The sequence below is a fragment of the Narcine bancroftii genome, chromosome 6, assembly GCF_036971445.1.
Source record: "Narcine bancroftii isolate sNarBan1 chromosome 6, sNarBan1.hap1, whole genome shotgun sequence".
In the NCBI taxonomy this organism is placed as follows: domain Eukaryota; kingdom Metazoa; phylum Chordata; class Chondrichthyes; order Torpediniformes; family Narcinidae; genus Narcine; species Narcine bancroftii.
In genome coordinates, this window is record NC_091474.1 from 147,848,586 (window position 1) to 147,873,941 (window position 25,356).

General features: G+C 41.2%; 1 protein-coding gene across 5 annotated transcripts in view; it reads left to right on the plus strand.

Moving 5' to 3' along the window:
* The first annotated feature begins 1,784 nt into the window (after positions 1-1,784).
* The window catches only part of lpin1a (lipin 1a), a 122,067-nt gene continuing 98,495 nt past the window's right edge, over positions 1,785-25,356 (plus strand). For 2 of the 5 annotated variants that reach the window (XM_069886321.1, XM_069886325.1), the window contains exon 1: positions 1,786-1,915. In XM_069886321.1, coding sequence (XP_069742422.1) covers positions 1,850-1,915 — 66 coding nt within the window. In that variant the 5' untranslated portion in view covers positions 1,786-1,849. Of the gene's footprint in view, positions 1,916-25,356 lie in introns of all 5 variants that reach the window. The other 3 variants (XM_069886322.1, XM_069886326.1, XM_069886327.1) reach the window with 2 other exon arrangements.

Consider the following 25,356-nt stretch of genomic DNA (forward strand, 5'->3'; position numbering starts at 1 on the left):
ACGTGTTGCAATTCATATCATTTAAGTGCTATCTACTGTCATTCAAAATAAAATTGCAAATGTTAGAAATCTGAAAATAAGGTAACATACTGGAAATGCCAAGAAGTTCGCTTCTCAAAAGGATATTTGATTGAATATCTTAACTTTGCGTCTTGGTTGCCTGACCTGTATTTTTGTAGCATTTTCTATTTAGCATTACTCTTTTAATGTAATTTTCGACGTTAAACTTCTCCTTTGAGTTCCCTATGTTTAGACTGGAAACCCTGGTTTTGGATCACTGAATTCATAAAATCTTTTTTTTTGCTTGTAGTGCATTTCCTAATCTATATTTATATCCTGCAAACAAATCTGTGAATAACTTGAAGACTATTACTTTTCAGGCTGAATGAAGGCTGTGGATGATGAGAATGCCATAGAAATTCTTGGCCTGGGTAAAATGAACCACTGATTTCTGTAACAACAGAAGTATTATCATAGCATATTTCAAAAGCATGTGAACGAACAAATGGTTCTTTGTTGTCTTATTTGGACCAGGCTGTTGTTTGTCTAGTATTAAAGGCACACACCAGATGACAGAAGAACTGAGGTCCACTTGAAAGATTGGTTTGTCATCTTGTAATAGAGAACAAAAATTTTCATGCAAATGTTTAAATTTCATTAAATTTAGTTTCATAAAGGACTGTTCATCTTAAAAAAAATTACAATCAAGCCATTCTTATAGAATATTGTGAGGAAGAAAAACATTTGCAACAAATAGAAGTAAACAATTCTCCATTATATTTTTGATGGGAACAATAGTTAATGCCATTGAATAAAACTCTCCAAGCCACGATCAGCTGAAAACAACACTATCCTTGGTGTTATAGAGAAACTGTCATGGAAAGTGCTTGAACTACAAAAGCATTTGTGTCTTTGCTGTTCTTTTCCACCCTTTCTTTCCCACCCCCACACTTCTTGACCTTGCATGCTTTGAGCAATATCACAGGGTGAATGCCCTTGGAACTTCTCTTGTTTCAATCTTAACATGTAAGTGGATGGTGCACAACTCCTGTTGAAGTAATTGGAGGAGCGGTGAAAACGTTTGCTTCTCTAATTCAATATGTAATCCGCGTGATTCAAATTTAACCTAGCTGCAGTAAAACAGAATTCTAGCAAGTTATGCACATTGCTGTAAGTAAAACACCCCAAAGAAGAATGTAATTAGACTCACTCATTTGATACATGATGCCACCTTTGTATATTTACACTGGATTAAGATGTTTTGGCCACTGAGTCTTGTCTTTCTCCTTCATATAATGAATGAATCCTTTTTTAATTATATTAACCAATTACCAATATTGCCTCAATGCTTGCATGAAATTAAATGCCTTGATTTTGGTTGCAAGAATTGGAACATCTTTTTACAGTCACATAACCATTAAAGTTAAGTGATTATTTGGTTTTGTTTTATTCATTCTTCCATTATTATTTTCAACTAAATTATGAAATTTAAAATATTTATTATAAAACATGAACTAATCTATGAAGGTTTTTCATGATGAAGTTGTTGATCTATTTTCCTGGCTTCTGTTAAACTTGCATTCAGCTTGTTACTTAGTGAGACTGGAATATCTTGGGGGTCAGATTAGCAATGACTGCAGCCTGACTCCCTACTCAGGTTTCTGCTTGGATGCCCATTCTCGAACTTGATCATGTAAAATTAGCACATAAACATGATCAACAACCTGCTGAATACACGGCCACAAGGTTTCTGCAGAAACCACAGTGCTGTGCAAGTGCTTGGAAGTCAGGACTGGTTTTAAACTCAGATTTGGAAATCATATAGTGAAATTGCTTACAAAAAAAGAAAATGACAGAAGAGGAAAGTGAAGAAGTCGTGTATATTGGGAGTCCAACAGAATCTATTTGGTCATGGGTAATTTTTAAAAAAATGTTTAATGATGGTCAAAAATGCAAGGATATATAATTGAATGAGATAATGTCTGATTTGCTCAAAGTTATTCGTGCATTTGCTGCTAACAATTGCATAGTAATGATACTTTCTCGTGATATCTGAAACAAAACATCCTTCTTTTGTCATGTGTAGAGTTGGTTGAAATTCTTTCCTTGTTCAATATATTAATGAGCGTTTTGATATTTTAAAACTGTTTCTAGATATTGTGATACACTGTATCTCTTGGTTGGTCAATGAGTTTCTCAACTCCTTCGATAAATTTTGTGTCCATGTTGATTAAAGCTATACACCAATGAAAAAGGGAACTGAAAATTGTTCTGTTCCAGCCTGGTTTGGGTTAGGTTATTATAGTTTACAGCACTCTCAAATAAATTAGTGGTTTAACGTAAAAATTAAGCCTCAACGTGTTCTGAGAAAATTTTGTAATTTTTTATTCAAAAGGTACACCAGCCAATACAAAGAAAGTCAATAATATTTATGGATCCTTGCAGACCACTGCTTTACTCTTCTAGGCTGGCAAGCAGAGTAGGGGAAACAAAACTTCCTCTGCATCCATTTAGTTACTGAGTGTCCCAAATCCCTAAGGAACTAGCACGTAGCTCAAGGGGAAAACCTTTCTAGCTAGAACTAGGAATTCTGTTCACATCACTAGCACTAGACTGTTTTAAAATTTCATGTACATGGATCCAGGGCTTAATCTGCAGAGGTTGGAGAGCCGAGATGGTGCTGCATCTGTCACAACTCTTCTCTACAGGACTCCATGCATAATTTAGCGAGGAACTTGCTGGGAATTCACAGCATTAGAAAACGAATAGGCATGGAGGAGAAAACCACCTTGTGGTTGGAATCACACAAGAAAGATAGTTGCTGTCTGCTTCTCATTAGTTATGATACATTACAGGTTTTTGGAGTTATTATAACGTGTCCTTGGGAACAGTTTGAGCAACACAAAAATGTGCTGGAGAAACTTGGCAGGTCCCCTGATGAAAGGTCCAGACCTGAAATGTTGGTTATCCTTTACTTCCTTTGGATGCTGAGTGACCCATTTTGGTTTCTCCAGCACATTTGGGCATTGCACTCAACCCCAGCATCTGCAGACTTCCTTGTTTAGCTCTTGTGTGCAATTTAATAAGGTTTCTCCACTACTTTCAGAAAAAGCACATAAAAAGGTTTGACCAAAAATGCCAATATTTTGAATGGAAATCTCAATTGTTTTCCCCCCCATAATAGTGTGCACAAAATTCCGGTCCACTATCACGTCTGCACAATGGTGACTGTGAGTGCACCTTCACGGATTGTTTTCTGGTACAATGAGCCACAGCGAACTGTGGTTTGCATTGGCGAACAAGTCGACACTGCTGAGTAATACTGTGGGAGTGTTACACAACCTCATTTCAACAGCAATTTGTTTTGTAACGTAGTTTAATGAGACTTGAATGCTCTTACCATCAGAAGTTTATGTCATCCAATGATTTTGCTTTCATACATTAACAAAAACAAATTAAGTTACTTGAATTACTCAGTACGTCATTGTAACAGCCTCATGTACTTCAATACTGATTGTACATATATTCACCTGGACTACTGTAGACATAAATGTCATTTAACTATTCTCTGGTTTTTAAATCGTCATTCCTTTTGGGTTAATTCACACCACCATACAAAATAGTGAAGACAAACTTATATAACCTAATTTCAGTTTCTGCATTCTTCTCTAGTGCTGCCTCTCACAGGGTATGTTGAGCAGGGTCAGGCCTCGATTTGCAACGCCCAAGCAAAGCTTGACTTGGCTCAAAGGCAGATCTGTGAATTTTGAGTGGATCCATGTTTCTGATGTGATTGGACATTGATCGTGAGAAAGCTGAAAATTAACTGTGAAACATTTTCTGACAGAAAATGTTTTACAGTTAATTTGGCATATTTCAAATGCTTAAGATTTAAAAGTTTAAATATTATGGTTTTCCATTGAAGGTTTTTTTTTAAATGTTATTTTTTTATTTTTCACACTATGAACCATATCAATCAAAATACATGCAAACATTTCCCTCTTAAATATACACAGTGGCATTTTCTCCCCTTTCCCCCCCCCCCACCTTCCCTACCCCCCTTCCCACCATCCTCCAAACCCATTAAACGTTCAACATATACAATACAATAAACCCATTAAATAATGTCATCACACAATGAAAATAAACAAGAAAATTGTGTCATCTACTTTTACACACTGGATCAGGTCATTTCGTCTTCTCATTCTATTATTTTCGGGGGTGGAGGTCCGCGGTAGGCCCTCTCTGTTGTGTTCCATGTACGGTTCCAAAATTTGTCAAATAATGTGACTTTATTTTTTAAATTCAATGTTATTTTTTCCAATGGAATACATTTATTCATTTCTATGTACTATTGCTGAACTCTCAGGCTCTCTTCTGATTTCCAAGTTGATATTATACATTTTTTTGCTATAGTTAAGGCTATCATAATAAATCTTTTTTTGCACTTCATCCAGTTTGAGGCCTAATTCTTTACTTCTTATATTACTTAGGAGAAAGATCTCTGGATTTTTTGGTATGTTGCTTTGTGATTTTATTTAATACCTGATTTAGATCTTCCCAAAACTTTTCCACTTTCTCACATGTCCAAATTGCATGTACTGTTGTTCCCATTTCCTTCTTACAGCGAAAACATCTATCTGTTGAGTCCCATTTATTTAACTTTTGGGACGTGATATATAGCCTGTGTAACCAATTATATTGTATCATGCGTAACCTCGTATTTATTATATTTTTCATAGTTCCAGAGCATAACTTTTCCCATATTTCATTTTTTTATCTTTATGTTTAAATCTTTTTCCCACTTCTGTTTGGGTTTATAGCTTATTTCATCATTTTCTTTCTCTTGCAGCTTGATGTACATGTTTGTTATAAATCTTTTTATTATCACTGTTTCTGTAATCACATATTCAAAGCTGCTTCCTTCTGGTAATCTCAGCCTGCTTCCCAAATTGTCCTTTAAGAAGGTTTTCAGTTGGTGGTATGCAAACATTGTATCATGAGTTATTCCATATTTGTCCTTCATTTGTTTAAATGATAATAAATTATTTCCCAAAAAACAATTTTCTATTCTTTTAATTCCTTTTCTCTCCCATTCTCTAAAAGAAAGGTTATCTATTGTGAAAGGGATTAGTTGATTTTGCATCAATAATAATTTTGGTAGTTGGTAATTTGTTTTTTCCATTTCTACGTGAATCTTCTTCCATATGTTGAGTAAATGGTGCAGTACTGGTGAACTTCTATATTGCACCAGTTTTTCATCTCACTTATAAAGTATATGTTCCGGTACCTTCTCCCCTATTTTATCCAGCTCTATCTTGGTCCAAACTGGTTTTTCCCTTGTTTGATAAAAATCTGATAGATACATTAATTGTGCTGCTCTATAATATTTTTTAAAGTTTGGTAGCTGCAAACCACCTTGTTTGTACCATTCTGTTAGTTTATCTAGCGCTATCCTCGGTTTCCCCCCTTTCCATAAGAATTTCCTTATTATTCTCTTTAGTTCATTGAAGAATTTCTCTGTTAAGGGAATTGGTAATGATTGAAATAGGTATTGTATCCTTGAGCAGACATTCATTTTAATGCAATTTACCATCCCTATCAATGTTAGTGGCAATTCTTTCCAATGTTCTACGTCATACTGTAATTTCTTCATTAATGGCAGATAATTTAATTTGTATAGGTGGCCTAAATTATTTTCTAATCTAATACCTAGGTATTGGATTGCTTGTGTTTGCCATTAAAATGGTGATTCTTTTCTAAGCTCTGTGTCATCCGCATTATTCATTGGCATCGCTTTACTTTTATTTGCTTTGATCTTGTACCCCAATATTTCTCCATATTCCTTCAATTTCTTATGTAATTCTTTTATTGATATTTCAGGTTCTGTTAAGAGCATCATTCTGTTAATATGATGTCATCTGCAAATAAATTGATTTTATATTCCTTCTCTTTTATTTTTATCCATTTTATTTTATTTTCTGTTCTTATCAGTTCTGCCAATGGTTCTATTGCTAAAGCAAACAGTGATGGAGATAGTGGACATCCCTGCCTAGTTGACCTGCTTAATTTAAATTGGTTCGATATATATCCATTTACTGTCACCTTTGCCATTGGTCCCTTATATAATGCTTTAACCCAATTAATAGGTAGGTTGAACCTCTGTAATACTTTGAATAAATAATTCCATTCTACCCTGTCAAAAGCTTTCTCTGCATCTAAAGCAACAGCCATTGTTGGTATCTTATTTTCTTGTACTGCATGGATTAAATTAATGAACTTACAGACATTGTCCATTGTTTCCATTGTTTGTTTTTTCTTAATCAATCCAGTTTTGGTACACAGTTGGCCAGTCTGTTTGCAGATAGTTTTGCTATTATCTTATAATCTGAGTTAAGTAGAGATATTGGTCTATATGATGCTGGAGTTAGTGGATCTTTCCCTGTCTTTGGTATTACTGTAATTATTGCTGTTTTACATGAATCTGGCAAGTTTCGTGTTTCTTCTATCTGGTTCATTACTTCCAGGAGAGGAGGAATTAATAACTCTTTAAATGTTTTATAGAATTCTATTGGGAATCAATCCTGTCCAGGTGTTTTATTGTTCGGCAGCTTTTTTAATATATCCTGAATTTCCTCTATTTCAAATGGTTTTATCAATTTGTTTTGCTCCTCTTTGAATTTCGGTAGTTCAATTTTAGCTAGAAACTCATCTATTTTGTCTTCTTTCCCTTCATTCTCAGTGCAGTATAATTGTTCGTAGAATTCCTTGAAGTTTTCATTGATCTCTGTTGGGTTATATGTAATTTGTTTGTCCTTTTTCCTTGATGCCAATACTGTTCTTTTAGCTTGTTCTGTTTTAAGCTGCCACACTAGTATTTTGTGCATTTTTTTCTCCTAGCTCATAGTACTTCTGCTTTATTTTCATTACGTTCTTCTCCACCTTGTGTAATGTTTCATATTTTATTTTTTTGTCCTTCTCTTCTTTTTGTTATATCATCCCTTGTTGCTAGTTCTTTTTCTGTACTTACTATTTCCCTTTCCATCTGTTCTATTTCCCGATTGTAGTTCTTTTTCATCTAAGTAACATAATTTATTATCTGCCCTCGAATGAAAGCTTTCATTGCATCCCATAATATAAATTTGTCTTTCACTGATTCCGTATTTATTTCAAAGTACATTTTAATTTGGCATTCAATAAATTCTCTACATTCCTGTCTTTTAATTAGCATGGAGTTTAATCTCCATCTATATGTTCTTGGTGGGATGTCCTCCAGTTCTATTGCTAATAACAGGGGTGAATGATCAGATAACAATCTAGCTTTATATTTCGTTTTCCTAACTCTCCCTTGGATATGGGCTGACAACAGGAACATATCAATCCTTGAGTATATCCAAAAGATGCATTTCCTGCATTGATTTAACCATACATTTGGTCACTTTATTCTTTTTGCTAGTCTTTTGTCCAGTTTTATTCACCTTTGGGTCCAAATTAAGGTTAAAATCCCCTCCTATCAATATATTCCCCTGCGTATCTACAATTTTCAAAAAAATATCTTGCATAAACTTTTGATCCTCTTCATTAGGTTCATATATATTGACCAAATTCTAGAATTCTGAATATATATGACACTTTATCATTACATACCTCCCTGCTGGATCTATTATTTCCTCCTCTATTTTGATTGGTACATTTTTATTGATTAATATAGCTACACCTCTGGCTTTTGAATTATATGATGCTGCCATTACATGCCCTACCCAGTTTCTCGTTAATTTATTATGTTCCACTTCAGTTAGATGCGTTTCCTGCATGAATGCTATATCTATTTTTTTCTTTTTTCAGCAAATTTAATAGCCTCTTCCTTTTGATTTGGTTATGTATTCCATTAATATTTATAGTCATATAGTTCAACTTGGGCATCTCATACTCTGTTTACACCTCATTTCCACTTCCTCACCACCCCCTTTCCCCTTTTCCCCATTTTCATCTCTCATTTTTCCCTTTTTGAACTCAATATATAACAACACTTCTAAAACATAAAATACTTCAACAACTCACACATCTAAAATTCCCTTAACCCCAAGTGTCCCCCCCTCTCTGAGTTGCCCTTGTCCCTTGCCAGGCAACCACAACTCCCCTGTCCATTCAGATTGTGAACCCACTCGCAAGCGTCAACTATTTCGCAGTGACTGTTATTCTCTCCTACCCAACCCTTTTATCTTCATATTTAACAAAGCTTACCCTCTTTTCTTTCTTTTCTTCCCCCCCTCCTTTTTTCTCCCTCTCCCTTACTTCCCTTTTCTTTTCCTTCATTAGTTCTTACTTATACATTATTTTTACATCTTTATATGTAGTTTGTCATCATTCTTCATTTTTGTCAGGTCTCTTCATCTCTACTTCTGTCCTGCAGGCATTCTGCAAATTCTCGTGCTTCTTCTGGATCTGAGAACAGTCTGTTTTGCTCCCAAGGGATAAATATTTTAAGCACAGCTGGATATCTTAACATAAATTTATAGCCTTTTTTCCATAGGATCAAGTTTGCTGTATTAAACTCCTTCCTCTTCTTCAGGAGTTCAAAACATGTCTGGGTAAAAAAATATATTTTGACCCTTGTATTCCAATGGTTTTTTGTCTTCTCTAATTTTATTCCTTGCCCTCTCCAATATATTTTCTCTTGTCGTGTATCTCATAAATTCTACTAAAACGAATCTTGGTTTTTGTTGTGACTGTGGTTTCGGGGCTAGTGTTCTGTGTGCCCTTTCTATTTCCATTCCTTCCTGTATTTCTGGCATTCCCAAGACCTTTGGGATCCATTCTTTTATAAATTCTTTCATTTTATGCCTTCTTCATCTTCCTATAGGCCCACTATTTTCATATTGTTTCGCCTACTATAGTTTTCCATTATATCAATCTTTTGAGCTAACAACTCTTGTGACTCTAACTTTTTTGTCACTTTCTTCCAATTTTCTTCTTGTCATTCACTTTCATTTCTACAGCCATTTCTTGTTCTTCCATATTTTCTAATCCTTTCCCTATTTCTGTCATGACCAGCTCTATTCTACTCACTTTTTCTTCTGTACTTTTCATTTTTCTTTTCATTTCACTAAATTCTAATGTCAACCATTCTTTTAATGCTTTCATTTGTTCTTGAAATATTTTTAAATCTATATACTGTCCATCTATTTTACCTTCTATTCCTCTGTGCAGAGCTTGATCTTCTTCTTCTGTGTCTGCACCTGTATTTTTGTCTTCTACTTCTCTTCCTTGTATCTGTGTCTCTTCTGACTTTCTTGTTGAGCTGCTTGCCTCACTTTGTTGGGTGTTTTTTTGCATGGCTTCTTGTTGTTGGACCTCTTCTTCTGGGCTAGTTATCTGTTGGGCTTCCTGTTGCTGTTTTTCTTTCTTATCACTCCCTTTCCTGTTGCTTTCCTCTTCTTTCAGCTGAGAGCCCTGCTGTCGGGCATCTCTCAGCTGGTCGCGCTGTGTAAGTTCACTCCACAGCTGGGCCCCTCTCCCATCGTTGTTTTCCTTTTCCTTGGTGTGCGCATTGCGCATGCACAATTCCTCGCGCATTCGCAGTTGCGCACTTCTGTTTGGCTCAGAGAACCATTTTTGCAGTCCCGCGGTCGGGAGGTCGTGACTCTGCGGGATCACCACTAACCTCGGGGAGCGGGCTTCTCTCTCCACGGCGGCTCCCTGCCTCCTCATGCAGGTAAGGCTTTTCTTTTCTGGTGTCTTTCCTTTTTTCCCCATTGTTTTTCTTTTTCCTTCTTGGGTGCCATTTTCATTCTTTTCTCTACACCTTTATCTTTTATTTGTTGTGTTTTGTGTTTCTTTAGCTTTGCGTTTTTTTCAGAGAGGGCTGGTATTCTCCTACCGGTCACTACTCCATCATATGACTCCTCCCTTTCCATTGAAGGTTGTTTCCAAATTTTCTTTCGGTTTATTATCTTAAGTTCAACTGTAATTTTAGTGTCAAAATTGCAGCTGAAGTGTATTGGAAACTTCATGTAAAAAGAATTTTGCACAAGCATTTTTCATGCCTCATAATTGAGTGATCGTTAACCCTTCAATGTCTGGGAGGAAAAGTTCCTTTTAATAGGTGAAATCTTAAGGCATAACTTTATAATTCGTCAGTTCCTGTAAACTAGTTTGTGCTCTGTACGTGATGGAGTCGTTCATTATTCAGATATCAAAAAGCTCTACACTTTTGATCTCAGAACAATTTGTTATAAAGTGCGAAATTTGTTACAGTGGTTGACATCAAAAGAACTCCATGCCAATTCAATTCCCAGAACTATTAATAATATTAATTTTGAGCTTTTGAACCATAAATTAACCTAATTATAATATGCTATTGTATTGTTAAAGAAGTTGAGAATAACCTCCATCCATTGAGAATGGTGCATGATCTCTCATTTTATTTTTTGCCAGGTAAGGAAGATAGTAATTTTATTTCATATAAATAACTATAATTGTATAATGCAAATTACTCAAATCAGTCCCTCAATGGATTATTTAAACAGCAGATATCTCAGTGACAACTGTGGACAGCAACATTCTGCTTGATCTCCATTTATTAAAGATGATCAAAGTTTTATGCCATAGCTAGTATGGCATAAAATGTCTCTATTGACTGGCTGAATTTTGTCCTTTGTGCATAAAGTTAGTTTTATTTTAAGAGGTTGGCAAATAATCCCCATCTATCACTCTTGTTATTCAGTCCACTAATTAATCAATCAGAAATGAACAGTTATCTTTCACCCTCCCTCCTTCCCCCTCTGTCGTCCCAACCCTCCATTTCCTCCCTTGCATCCCACCTGGCCCCCACTCTAACCCCTGCATCCCCTCTGACCTTCCTCTCTCAGAGATGTTCTGTTCTAAGAAGAGGTCTCTCCTTCGCCCCCCCCCCCTCCCTCCCATATCTCAACAAATTTTGTGCACATTATGATGCTGAACTCTTCTTCTGTTGTCTCCATGCATCCACCTCCCATTACAGATCCCTTCTCCCGCCCTAAACCTTCCTCCCCTTGGACACCTCGATCCAGGTTTCTGCCTAGCCTGGATCTTTATATTTCTAACTGCTATTGAGACATCAACCTTCTTGGCTACCACTCCCCTCACTTATTCTAATCTCAACCCCTTGGGATGCTCTGCACTCCACACTTTCTACACCAATCCCAACTTCACTATCAAAACTGCAGACAAGGGTGGTGTATTGTGGTCTGGTAAACTGACCTCTACGTCGCTGAAGCCAGCTCTCAGGCACCTCAGAAAATGCTACATTTGCACCCACAACTCCTCCCTTATCTCCATTTGAGGCCCCAGACAGTCCTTCCAAGTGAAACAATACGTGAATCCGCAGGGATCATCTACTGCATTCAGTGCTCCTTTTGTGGCCTTCTCTACTTTGGAGAGACTGAACACAGATCAGAAGATCGTTTCATTGATCACCTTCACTCAGTCTGCTGCAAAGGTTGGATCTCTCAGTGGCCAACCATTACAGTTCCCTACTCCATTCCTATGCCGACATACCTGTCCATCATTTCACGTACTGCCAAACTGAAAGCTCCCGCATATTGGAAGAACATCACCTCATATTCTATTTGGGCATCCTCCAGTTTCCTTTTTTCCAGTTAATTCTCAACTTTTCTTTCCTGCCCTCCAAGTCGTGTCTGGCTGTTGGCCTGTGCTCCTACCCCTGCTCCTTCTTCATTCATCCCCCACCTTTTTATTTGGGTGCCTGTCTGCTGTGAATGGGGGAGGGGGAGAAGGCAAGTGTTGCCATGACGAAGGGGTCAGGACCGAAATATTGGTTATATATCTTTTCTGTGGTGATTTTCTCCAGCGCTTTTGTGTATTGACAAGTACATTTAATTGCTTCTCCTTCATAGGTGATATGGTTATAACACTCGCTCATTTCTGGCTCTACTTGGGAAAAGTCATGGTTGTCGTCTTCAAGCAGCTGTTGGAGTTTAATATTATTAATATTATTATATATGCCTATTGCGAGGAGTAGAAGATGCTTGTGCAAAAATCTTTAGATGTTAAATCTCCTTTATTCAAGTTTCTGCATCATAGGCTAATGGTGTCCTCATAGAAGTTTATAAAATCTTAGAGGCATCAATAGCTGAGGGGGAGGAAGACTTTAAAGATGCGTGGCTGCCTACACTCGTGGTGGAAGCAGATACAATGCCCAAGTTTAAGAAACTTCAAGATAAATATTGATATACAGAAAATGGAAGGATATGCATCATGGTTTTAGTTTACCTTGGGTATCATGTTTACATGGGCTGAACAGCCTCTCCTTTATTGCTCTGTTTATTACACAGCAGTTTCCTGAGGTGCTTGCATCACAAAAAAAAGCACACCCCTCACCATCCTGTCCTTCAACAACTCATTCTGCTTCCTCCTTCTCCACTTTCCTCCGTGCAACACTTGCCTTCTCCCCCTCCCCCATTCACAGCCACCCTACTCATCACTTTCATTCCTCTGGTGCCCTGGCCCTCCACAACCCCCTCCTCACTCCTCTCCCCCTCCAGTTCCAATAACTTGTTTAGACAGCAATTTCAAGAAAGCCCCCGCTGATTCTTTTTTCTCTAAGTGGTGTGGACAATCGAGTCTCCTTTTATCTTCAATGGCATGTTGCATTGTTTTATTTCTCCAGAGGAAGTGTGGCCTGGTCTGCTTGAATATTTAAAAACACAAATATTTGCTTTTAGACCTCTAATTAAAATTTTGCTGCTTTTGAAGTGAAATAATGCTTCCTTTCCATCTTTGTCTTTTGATATTCTCCCAAGAATATCCTGACCAATACTATTGTGTTAACGCTGCCACAAACAACAAATTTCATAATACATGTTCATGACAATAAATTCTAATTCTGATTTTAATATTTATGCAAAGAAACAGCATTTATCACCATTTTTTATATTGACCAGTCCATTAAATTGCTAGGTTTCTAAAAACATACAGTAACCTCTCCAAAGCTACACCCTTCAGTCCAGACTTGATTTTGGCTGGCTTTAAACAGCTACAGGTTGGGGGTAGGGGGAGGGGGTGGTTGAACTTGACTTTACTTTTACTTGGCATTTAGGAAGCCTCTATATGGCCAACTCTTGAAGCAAGGTAGAGAGCAGCGGGATAGTCAGAAAAGTCCATTAAGAATTATAAAATACAGTTACTTTTTGCCCAACTTACAGTACATGGGGCAAATAAGGAAGATTAAAATTGACGTGCTTTCCTACTGACTCGTATGAGCTTGGAAACCTCCGAACATTGTTCACATGGATCGTCAGAGGCACTGACTCTTGCTCAGTGCAGTTCCTGCCCACTTTGCCAAGACATTATAAGCAAATGATAATCAGTTGTTTAAATTTGGCTGAGGCTCAAATCCTTCAAGGCTTCCAGGTGTGCCAGCTAGTAATGAGAGAATCTCCTTCTCCCCACCACCACTTTGATCCAAATCACATCAAACCTTTGATTTTCATTGCACTTGCATTTTGTGAGGTAACGTGAACCATTTACTCAACAGCAGAAAACAGCGGCTTCCTGTTGTAATGCCACTGTGTGAAGTTGTAGGCTTTGACTCCTGAATCATAACTTGTTCAATGCGTTGTTCATGTGTCAGATAATAGAATAAAAATGAGTACTGTAAACCTGAATGGAGAGAGAGGGGCCAAGTCTAGAGCCGTATATTAATTTTCCACTCAAAATTCCCATGGTTAGAGCAGTTAATGCCATGCTAATCAATATCAAACAATTTAATCCATGAACTTTCACTGCATATTGTTAATGATAAGCTATCTAAAACTTTAGATGTTTTCTCCTTTTCCTGTTTAAATGCTTCAACCAATTCCCTCTCCATTTCTCTTTGTATTGTCATGAACGTTTATTATGACTGGCTTCTCAATTATTTTAGTTTCTTTTTTTTCACTCTTCAAATCTCTCAGCTTGAGGAAGTGCACTGTTAAAGCCTCTTGACCTTGTCTTTCTAGAGCCGAGTCTCTGGTTGACTTGTGCTTCCTTACCATTGGATCAAGACTTTGCACAATGTATAATTTGATAGCTGTGTTGTCGGTATGCTGTGCAGTGAATGAAAGAAAAAAAAACACACACAGAAGCTGTGAGAGAGTTGAACCAATCAACTGACTTAACGGAACTCTCTGAGAGCTTATCAGCACCACTCCCGTGATCCTTTGCGCCCCCCCCCTCCCCCACCGGGACCATTGTGATGTCAGCCCAATGTGAGCCTGCATCTCTGTGACCCAGTTCAGTTGTGGATCAGTGCAGGCCGTTAAATGATCCCAACACCCCCACCCCCCCCCCCCCCCCCCCCAGAACCAATGTTTGGAGGTGCCGAGTCCACAGTTTGTTAACAGCAGTTTGTACATTTGGGAAACTGACTTATCTGCCATAGGGTTAGAACAGTTACTTGTTGGTTGAGGTCAAGGTGTGCTAGTTTGAGGCGGTTGACTGTGAACGTTTCCTTTTTACCTCCATTGTCCAAAAGGCATGTAGACCTGTTGTGTCATAACACCTTGTATGGACCCTTGTATGGGCATTAAAGGGATGTCTCTCCTTATGAAGACATATTTGCAGTCTTCAAGATCCTTCGGAACATAGGATGGAGCTGGACCGTGTGCGTGAGGTTGAGATGGGGGCCAGGGTGGCCACCTTCTTGCGGTTGTGTTAATAGCACCATAGGTATTTCGTCCTGGGCGCAAGGTGCTGGCACAAACTCTCCCAGGTCTGTCAGCGAGGCCTCGTAGACAAGCTCAGCGGAGGATGTGGCCAAATCCTCCTTTGGTGCTGTGCGGATGCCAAGGAGCACCCAGGACAGCTTGACCACCCAATCTAGACCTCGGAGCCATGCCATGAGGGCCATCTTCACATGCCAATGGAACCTTTCCAGCAGGCTGTTAGATTGTGGGTAGTAAGCCGCGGTGTGATATAACTGGATCCCTAGAAGCTGTGCCAGTGCTGCACATAGGCAGGATGTGAACTGTGCCCCCCTGTCCGATGTGATATTGGAAGGAAGGCTGAAACGGGCTATTCAGTCGGTGATGAGGGCCCTGGCTCAGGATGTTGTGGAAGTGTCCGAGAGTGGGACTGCTTCCGGCCATCTCGTGAACCTGTCCACCATCGTGAACTGGTGTATGGCACCTCTGGAAACCAGCAGCGGCCCAACGATATCCACATAGACATGGTCAAACTGTCTTTGTGCCGGCGGGAAGGACTGAAGAGGGGCTTTCACTTGCCGCTGCACCTTGGTTGTCTGACAGTGCAGGCATGTTCTGGCCCAGTGGCTGACCTGTTTACACAGACATGTCACATGAATGTGTCTATGACTAGTTGAGTTGTTGCCCAGATGAATAGGTGTGTGAATCCATGTAGCGTGTTGAAGATGCAATGCCTCCACGCTGCGGGAATGATGGGCCTAGATCCCTGGTGGACACTTCACAAAGAAATGTGGCTTCAGATGGCCTGAAACACATGACTTCCAGCTATAGCTCTGAGACTGCAGTGTAGTAGGCTGGCATCTCGTCATATTGCTGCTGGTCCGCTGCGAGCACTGTATAGTCAATTCTGGGGGACAGGGAGTGCAGACAGGATGGACGTATGGGATAGAGCATCAACCACGAGGTTATTCTTGAGGGAAATGTGCTTGATAACTATCGTGTACTCTGAGATATAAGAGAGGTGACACTGCTATCTTGCCGACCATGGATCCGACACCTCGGTGAAGGCAAAAGTGAGGGGCTTGTGACTGGCAAAGATCATGAAATCCTGTCTTTCAAGGAAATAGCAGAAATGGCGTACGGTGAGGTAAAAGGCTAGCAACTCCCTGTTGAATGCACTATACTTCTGCTCCGGTGGCCACAGGTGTCTGCTGAAGAAAGTGAGTGGTCTCCAATGTCTCTAATCCCAACAGCCATGTTGGATACATCAACATGCAAATGCACTAGAAGGGTGGTGTTGGCATCTTTGGCCTGGTTGAAAGCTGCCGAAGTCTCTGTGTCCAAGCTGAGTTCTTTGGTCTGGCTGGACAGCAGCTTGAAAAGAGGTCACATGATCCAGGCAGCTGATGGTAGAAGTTGACCATCCCAACTCTTGCTAACCTTTGACCATAGTTGTCTTGGTGAACTTACAAATGGCCTCAACCTTTTTCAGAAGAGGGACCGTCCCGTGTCAATCGATACAGTGCCCAAGGAAATCGATGGCTCTCAGGCCAAACTGACATTTCGCTGGGTTGATGGCTAGGCCATAGACATTCAGTCACTGGTAGAGCATCTGCAAGTGTGTTAGGTGCTCCTATCATGAACGACTGGTGATGAGGATGTCATTTAGGTAAATAAAAATGAAATCCAGTCTGCACCTCACCGAGTCCATGAGCCTGCGCTGTGTTTTTGAGGCTAAATGGCATGTGGAGGAACTTGAAAAGGCCGAACAGAGTGATGAGGGCTGTGTTGTGAATGTCACTGGTGTGCATGGGGATCTGGTGGTACCCCCCGAAACAGGTAGATGTTTGAGAAGATCTTCGCTCCATGTAGATTGGCTCTGAAGTCCTGGATGTGAGGAACTGGGTTCCGGTTGGCTGTTGTGGCATTGTTGTACCAGCGGTAGTTTCCACAAGGCCTCCATCCCCCAGAAGATTGTCACCATATGTAGAGGAGAGGCCCATGGGCTGTCCGAGTGCTGAAGGATTCCCATCTTCTCCATCTTCCTAAATTCTTCCTTGGTGAGTCATTGCTTGTTGGGAGGAAGCCTGCATGCCTGGTGGTCCCTGTGATGGGATATGGTGCTGGATGCCATATTTCAAGTCCACAGTGGAGAACTCTGGTGTTATAATGGCCGGGAATACTGCCAGGGTTCTGGCAAACTCGTTGCCCGATAAGGTTACCGAGTCGAGGTGGGGGGCTTGGAACTTGGTTTCTCGAAAGGTGAAGGTCCGGATGGTCCTGGAATTGACCAGATGGCCCCCTTTCAGGTCCATCAAGAGGCAGTGGGCTCGATGGAAGTTTGTGCCCAGCTGGAGCTAAGATACTTCAGCCAAAGTAAAGGTCCAGGTAAAATGGCAGGAGCCAAACTTGAGTGGGATGGTCCACACCCCGTACGTGCGTATGCACCTATTGTTGGTGGTGGTGTGGGCGGTCCTGATTTCCCAGCGCTGGTGCCTTGGTTCGAGGGGAGCAAGACCCTAACCTCGCCCCTGTGTCCATGAGGAAATGCCGCCCTGAGTGCTGGTCTCATAGATAAAGGAAGCTGTCTCGGTGGGCGACCGTTGTACCCATCAGTGACGGCTGACCCTGATGTTTCCTGGATGGGAGCAAGGTGGGCAGCAGCGGTGGGCTTCAGAACCCCATTTCTGATGGTAGAAACACCACTGCTCCGAGTTTGAGTATCCACCTGTTGTGGCTGTCACTGACCTCCTTGGTGGAGTGGGAGAGAGATGAGTCACTGGGCATGACACAGCAACTAAGTCAATAGATGCCTTGCCATATTGCTTGGCATGGCATGCCACAGGACATCCGCATGGACTGCTAACTTGTGTGGGTCACTGAAGTCGTTGTCCACGAGGTGTAGGCGGATGTCTTCCAGATCTGTTTGAGAAATATATGCCTAAACAGTAAGCAGGGCCTATGACCATCCATTAATGCCAGCATATAGTTCATAAGGGCGGACAGCTTGCAGTCGCCCAGGTCATCCAAGTTGAGTAACCATGCCGTTCTTTCATGGTGGGAAAGGCCGAAGGTGCAGATAAGGAGGGTTTTTATTTCCTCATACCTGTCGGTGACTGGTGGGTGATGTAAGAATATCCATTCAGCAGTCTCCTGATTGAATGAACTGACAATGTAGTAATATCTTGTGGAATCTGCGGTGATCTACTTGACCTGAAACTGGGCCACAGCCTGTTCATACCAAACTAGCAGCTGTGAGGTCCAAAAGGTTAGTTGCTTCAGTGAGACTGTTCTGTGTGCTCGTGTTGTTCATCATGGGGTCCAAAATACTGTTTAGGACCGTTTGGGTCACCTCTGTGGTCAATGTGCTGTGTGGCGAACGAAAGGAAAATAACCACACAGAAGCTGTGAGTGAGTTGAACCAACCGACTGACTTTACTGGAACTCTCCAAGCACTAATCAGCATAACTCCCTTGATCTTTTTCAGCCCCTCTCACCTGGACCATGTCAACCTAGTGCGAGCCTGCACCTCCGTGACTGGTTCGCTTCTGGATCAGTGCAGCTCGCCTCAGCTGTGTAATAATTGGTGTACAACAGCCATTCACAGTAAAGAAAACCACGCACAGGTAACTTTCATTCAATAAAATTAAGTTCAGGACTTGGAATGTCAGGACCCTCTTGAACAAGTCCCCACAGACTTCCAATGAAAGACCAAATTATAAAACTATATTATTTTTACCAAAATAAACTTTATTCATAATAAATTATTTACAAATGAAAATTGTTCAGTCTTTTCACATCCTTAGTGTCATACCATACATTTCCATCACTGCACATTGTTGCATTTGTTCTCTATTTCGCACCATTGCCACATCTGTGGCCCTTTGTACTATCTCTTCCCTCTGTTGTTTGAGGGAGTTGCCATCTGATCTCAGCCATGCAATGCCTGGTAGTGGAAGGACTCACAAGACTTGATTTTTTTTTAAACAAAAATAGGCTTTATACATAATAAATTATTTACATTCAACGTCTCGTCGCACCCTTAGTTTTGTACCCATACACTTCCATCGCTGTACATTATTACACCAGATCCCACAAAACTTGAGTTTTACCATGCCATTTCACAAGTTCTCAAGGAAGTGATATGCAAAGAAATTTAAATCTGATTACCCATGAGTACTTAACATCTTTTTGTGAGGGAAAGTTGTAATGCAGACATTTGACTATAATATGTAATTTTAAAAATGATGATTACTTGCAGGAGGACAGTGCTCCATTTGATGCAGGTCCCTGGTCAGTAGTGCAACAGGTGGTAGGAGCTCCACACTTCAGAAGTATTATCAAAAAGGCCTTTGTAAGATGCCTTATTGCATCTTCCAGATGGTGTACACTGGCCATAGTGCACCAGTGGTGAATAGAGTCTCATGTTATCACAGCAACCAATTGAAATGAACCTGCTTCCAGTGGCTGGCAAATGGCACACCAGGACTGCCAGACAGACCATCCATGAGCACCTGTGATGGCTGTCCTCACTGCTGCATGCAGCGCTGCTTGGGAGAAAGGTCTGGACATATATTTTAATGTAGTGCCCTTTCTTCCTGCACCCTGAACACAGCACTGCTTTGGCTGGGCAGCGCTTCCGGTGGTGTTTAGGTTGGCCACAGTAGTAGCATTTTGGGGGCTCAGCGGTGAAGTCAGGACCCCCCTGTGTGGCGGCGGAGTGGGACACTGCATCCCAAGATGATGGTGCCCGTGATCCTCATGAGGCAGCTTTGTTATTGGATGTGAAAGAGTCTCAATTACGGAGGGTTACATCCAGTGTTTTGGCAACCTCGATGGCTTTTTCCAAGGTTGGTTCATCGAGCTCCAGTAGCTGCTGTTGGATGTAGTCTGAGAGGAATCCCGGACGTGCTCATCTGTATAGACTACAGCGGGGCCTCTTGAGTTTGCGCAGGGCCCGAATCTATTCTTTGAGATGCTCGCCAGGCTGCTGCTTGCGTTAGACCATGTTAGTCTTGGGGCTGTTCCTGCTTTGGAGTGTTTCTGATCTGTCGGACATACGTTTGGAGATTTTTCTTCATTATGATGAGAATTCTTTTGCCATCAGCAGTGGAAGTCTTCCTTGGAATGCCAGTCCCTTTGTGATTACTGAGCTCACCAGTACACTCTTGCTTCTTCATGATTCTTCAAATTGAGGTTTGGGAGATGTCTCTGATTGTTTTATTCCTGTTTTTCAGCCTCATAATGGCTTTTTTGACTTTAATTGGCACAAGTCTGGTCCTCATGTTGAAAAATGGCAACTATTTGATCAAAGGTGATCAAAAGCTTAGAAGCAAGCCGAGCTCTCTTATAGCTGCACCAATGAAGCAATTAAACATACCTGAATGCTCACAAACAAACACCTGTGAAGCCAAATGTCCCAAACATTATGGTGCCCTGAAATGAAGGGACTATGTATGAAAAAAGGCTGTAATTTCTACATGGTCAAACCAAAATATATACAAATAATGGGAATGAAATCTTGAATGTGCACTTTAATTATACGTGAATTGTTTGATTACAAATTTAAAACTGTGAAGCACAGGGGTAGATAAAGGAAAATAGGATTTTTGTCCCAAACGTTAATGGAGGGCACGGTATTCTCAAGAGAAAAGTTTATAGTTGAAGTATCAGGTGTGCTACTGCCCAATGTGGAAATTTCTCCACACAATCTATGTGCTTGTTATAACAGGGCTTTTAACACTTGAATCAAGATCTACTGGGAGTCTGTTGAATGGATAGATCAATCCACAGGACCATCACCGGAGAGGATCAGCAGATCACAGCATTTTTCCGCTACTCTCATCGGGGAAGAGATACACAAGATTCAGTGCCAGCACCACCAGGCAGAGAACAGCTTCTTCCCATGGGCAGTGAGAATGCTGAACGACCAAAGGAACCGCTCACACGACCAAAGGAACCGCTCACACTAACCATCTGAGATTCTCATATTGACTGACCAATAGTTATTTTTATTGGTAAAATACTTGTCCTGCATGAGCATTACAGAATTTGTCTGTATGTGTGTTATGTCTGTGCAATCAGATGACAATAAACTTGACTTATCAAAGGACAGGCAGGGCTGCAATTATTTTTAAACCTAGTGGAATTTACATGTTATTCCTATGCATGGATCAAACCAGACTATGAAGATTTGTCACATTTGGCCTGTTTTTAACATGCACATGAATAAAGTCAGATATACAGGTTCTCTGCTATGCTGATTTTGGGCATTCGGATTTAACTTCAACTCTGCATTCCAATTTTCTTGTTTATTTTCATTGTGTGATGACATTGTTTAATGGTTTTATTGTATTGTATATGTTGAACGTTTAATGGGTTTCGAGGGGGGTGGGAAGGGGGGAGGGCAGGTAGGAGGGGAGAAAATGCCACTGTGTATATTTAAGAGGGAAATGTTTGTATGTATTTTGATTGATATGGTTCGCAGTGTGGAAAAAAAACTCTGCATTCCCATTTCCCTACAATAAACCTTAATCACCTTATCAAGAATTTACCTATCTCTAATAATGAAAAGCTTTGAGGAAGAACTCTAAGAATTTAGAATCCATACTTGCCTTGTATTTATCTTAAATGGGCACCCCTTTTTAAAATTGTGACCCGCCCCCTGTTCTGGAAATGAAACGCTCCACATTTCCCTTGTCAAAACCACTCAGCACAGTAACCATACTAACGTTAAATTCATCAAAAATATAATAATATTATTAAAATCTTTTCTTTCTTTTCTTTGGCTTGGCTTCGCGGACGAAGATTTATGGAGGGGTATGTCCACGTCTGCTGCAGGCTCATTGGTGACTGACAAGTCCGATACGGGACAGGCAGGCACAGTTGCAGCGGTTGCAAGGGAAAATTGGTGGGTTGAGGTTGGGTGTTGGGTTTTTCCTCCTTTGTGTTTTGTCATTGAGGTGGGCTCTGCGGTCTTCTTCAAAGGAGGTTGCTGCCCGCTGAACTGTGAGGCGCAAAGATGCACGGTTGGAGGTGATATCAGCCCACTGGCGGGGGTCAATGTGGCAGGCACTAAGAGATTTCCTTAAGCAGACCTTGTACCTCTTCTTTGGTGCACCTCTGTCTCGGTGGCCAGTGGAGAGCTCGCCATATAACACGATCTTGGGAAGGCGATGGTTCTCCATTTTGGAGATGTGACCCACCCAGCACAGTTGGGTCTTCAGCAGCATGGATTCGATGCTTGCGAACTCTGCCAGTTCGAGTACTTCGATGTTGGTGATGAAGTCATTCCAATGAATGTTGAGGATGGAGCGGAGACAGCGCTGATGGAAGTATTCTAGGAGACGTAGGTGATGCCGGTAGAGGACCCATGATTCGGAGCCAAACAGGAGCGTGGGTATGACAACGGCTCTGTACACGCTGATCTTTGTGTGTTTCTTCAGGTGGTTGTTTTTCCAGACTCTTTTGTGTAGTCTTCCAAAGGTGCTATTTGCCTTGGCGAGTCTGTTGTCTATCTCTTTGTCGATCCTTGCATCAGATTAAAATTAAAATAATTTTATTAAAATAAAATAATATTAAAATAATACCGTAAGATTAACCAACTATTTGGATATATATAATTTTTTTGTCCCTATTCTTGATTCAGTGGGATTTGTCTTCTGCTTGTTAATGAAGAGCTTCATTCTTGGATTGAAAAAATTGTAAATTCCCCCTTTTCCAGATAGTGGCCTTTTTAATGTTCACCTCATTTTTCAAAGACCAGTTCCACAATTGCTGATCATCAACAGTTTACCACCATGGAAAGTGTATACAGACACACTTTATCACCTTGGCAGGAGAGCATAAGAGGCCTGCTGTGTGTGGTTCAGTGCCACAAATGGAGTTCTCTTGTCAATATGTGCCTTTGTTAGTTTCCCATTTATAGAGGAATCCATAAATCTTTGGCTCGGAAATTGACTTTCTAAACGAACACATCCGAAAATTCAAATTCAACACCCTTGCTCCTTTCTCCCCATCCTTCTGTACATGTTTCGAAGATAGAGTTGGACTGCTCATGCTTTTGTTAGACCTTGATGATGTAAAATGTGACAGTGAAAGAGTTGCTGAATCAAACACAATCGTTGCTATAAAATTGTGTAAAATACTCACTCAGCAGGTTTCTAACTTCACAGAAATGTAGAACTTTGTCTGCAAATAAAAGACAGCTCTTGTAGATTAACCTTTTATGGGAAATTATTTCTGCAATGCTACCATCCCCATGTGGCACTGAGATGGTAGAATTACAATGTGAACAAGTGGACTTTTCCAAGATTGATTCATGTCTAATTATGTTGCCTTCTGCTCTCGCTCCCCCTACTTCACCTTTTTACTTCCCCCCCCCACCCCCACAGATCCAACAGGGTGACAATGCACTTGGGAGGCTCAGTTTTCAAATCTGTTCATGCATTTTCAGTGTAATGAAAAGGAATTCAATGTCAAAACTGATTTAGCAGCACTGAGCTTGAGTTGGGAGTGTTGGTGACTGAATTTGCCAGCTGCTGCACAAAGCGCTTTGGGGGAAGGGTGAAAATCAGACCTGTGCAAAGACGCTATAGACAGTTTGCCCCAAGCCTATCCTGTACCTGAGCTGGCTGTAACTCAAGAATGAAAGCACCAAAATAAAGATATTGGATACTTCAGCGAGAGAGAGAGAGAGAGAGAGAGAGAGAGAGAGAGAGAGAGAGAGAGAGAGAAAGAGAGAGCACAGACACAGGCTTTTCAGCGCAGCAATTTTGCATCAACCTTCATTTGACTCTAATCTCACCCTAAACCATTTAATTCTTTGTATATTTCTGTCAGATCTCCCGTTCCTGAGATTCTATCACTGATCTCTGGATTGGGGGAATTTACAATAGTCAATTAGCCCACCGACTAGTGTGTCTTTGGGTTGTGAGAGGAAAGCAGAGCACATAAGCTGCTTTCAGGGCATTCACCGCCAAGAATGTACCTGCAGAAGCGGATACAGCCCTGTGGAATGGTCGTTCATGTGGCAGCCCTGAAAACGCTGCGCTGTCCACCTGAAAGGGACAGCTGCAGGAGAGGCACCTTGAAGCGCCCTCTGGCTCCTGTCCCTTTGGGACTTTGGGTCAGGGGCTGCCAGCACGGGACATCAGGGCAGGGGCTGCCGGCATGGGACGTCGGGGCAGGAGCATCTGCATCGGTTGCTCTGCCCCGATGTCTTGCGCTGGCAGCCCCAGCCCCAACGTCCCCTGCTGGCTGCCCCTGCCTCGACGTCCTCCGCTGGCTGGCCCTGTCCCAAAGTCCCACACCAGCCACTCCACCCCGAAGTCGCGTGCCGGCCGCCCCAGTCCTGAAGACCTGTGCCGGCTACCCCTGCCCTGACGTCCCACACTGGGGGACAGGGGCAGTGGGGAGGGAGCCTGTCAGGAAATGGGGAGGGGGGGCTGTCAGGCGCGGGGAGGGAGGCTGTCAGTTGCAAGGAGTTTGGTCACTGGCTCATTGTCATCAGCCCAACCCTTAGCAGCTGCTTTCAGGTGGCTGCATTCAGGTGCCTAGGGGGACTTCAGTGCTCCGGTGATTATCCCTCCCGGAGGAAGTTTAGAAAGTGTCCCTCAGAGGCACCTCCTACTCTTTCAGGTGGCCTCCCGACAGGTGCATAGGAGTGGAATATGCGGCTTTACATCAGGGTATTCTGGCCACCTGAAAGAGCCTATAGAGAGCAGGCATTCACTGGGAGAATGTGCAAGTGAACACAGCAGCATAAGGTTGGATCACTGAAGCTGAGAGGCAGAAGCTCTATAAAGTGGGCAACTATGCCCCCTACTGTGAGTAATAAAATGGTTCTTTATAAACAGGTTTATGATGGTTTTTAAACAGGACAGCACCATTCTTAATGGAGCTGTGAGGCAGTGGGTTTACCAGGTACTGCCACACACATTGGGCATGTGTATTTGGATGAGGTGATTGAGATGGGAACAACTGAAAATATAAATATTGTGCATGCCAATTTACATTGCTCTGTTATTTTGTGGATGATGAGGTGCATTGGCCATCCAAAAGCTAGCAAATTTACAAGCTTGTAGTTTAGGCATTTGGGAAATTGATCCTCATGCTAGTGCTCTAATCACACCTGGAAACTGAATAGATGGGAATTAAATTATTCCGGGGCCAATGTACAACATAAATGGCTGTGAATTGGCAGCCTGTTGCTGTACGGTTGCCAACTTTTCTACTTCACCTGCTAACAAGTGTTTCATTGGGACCAAGCAATGTGGAAATGCAGGGGGTCTGGAATAGGCAGAAAGTGACTTTCCCCATCCACACACACCCAGAATTGTACTGGGAAACACTAAAGGTCCTTCCTAAGGCTCTGGCCTCAAGAAGAGAGCTGGATTGGGGTATAATGAAATGTGTGAAAGTAGTCCATAAAATGAAAATGTATTGGAGCATATTACATAACGCTGTATAAAATTGACCAATGCCACAGTAATACAACATTCCCCAGACATGTAACTAAATATCCTCTGCTTTTATGTACATCAAATACAGTATTGTGACATTTCAGCAATATTTCAAGACATCATTCACTCTATTTTCAAACTATTTTTTTGATGAGTATGAAATTACTTTCAATAAAGCATAGAAACATGAGGAAAAACCTTTTAATTCT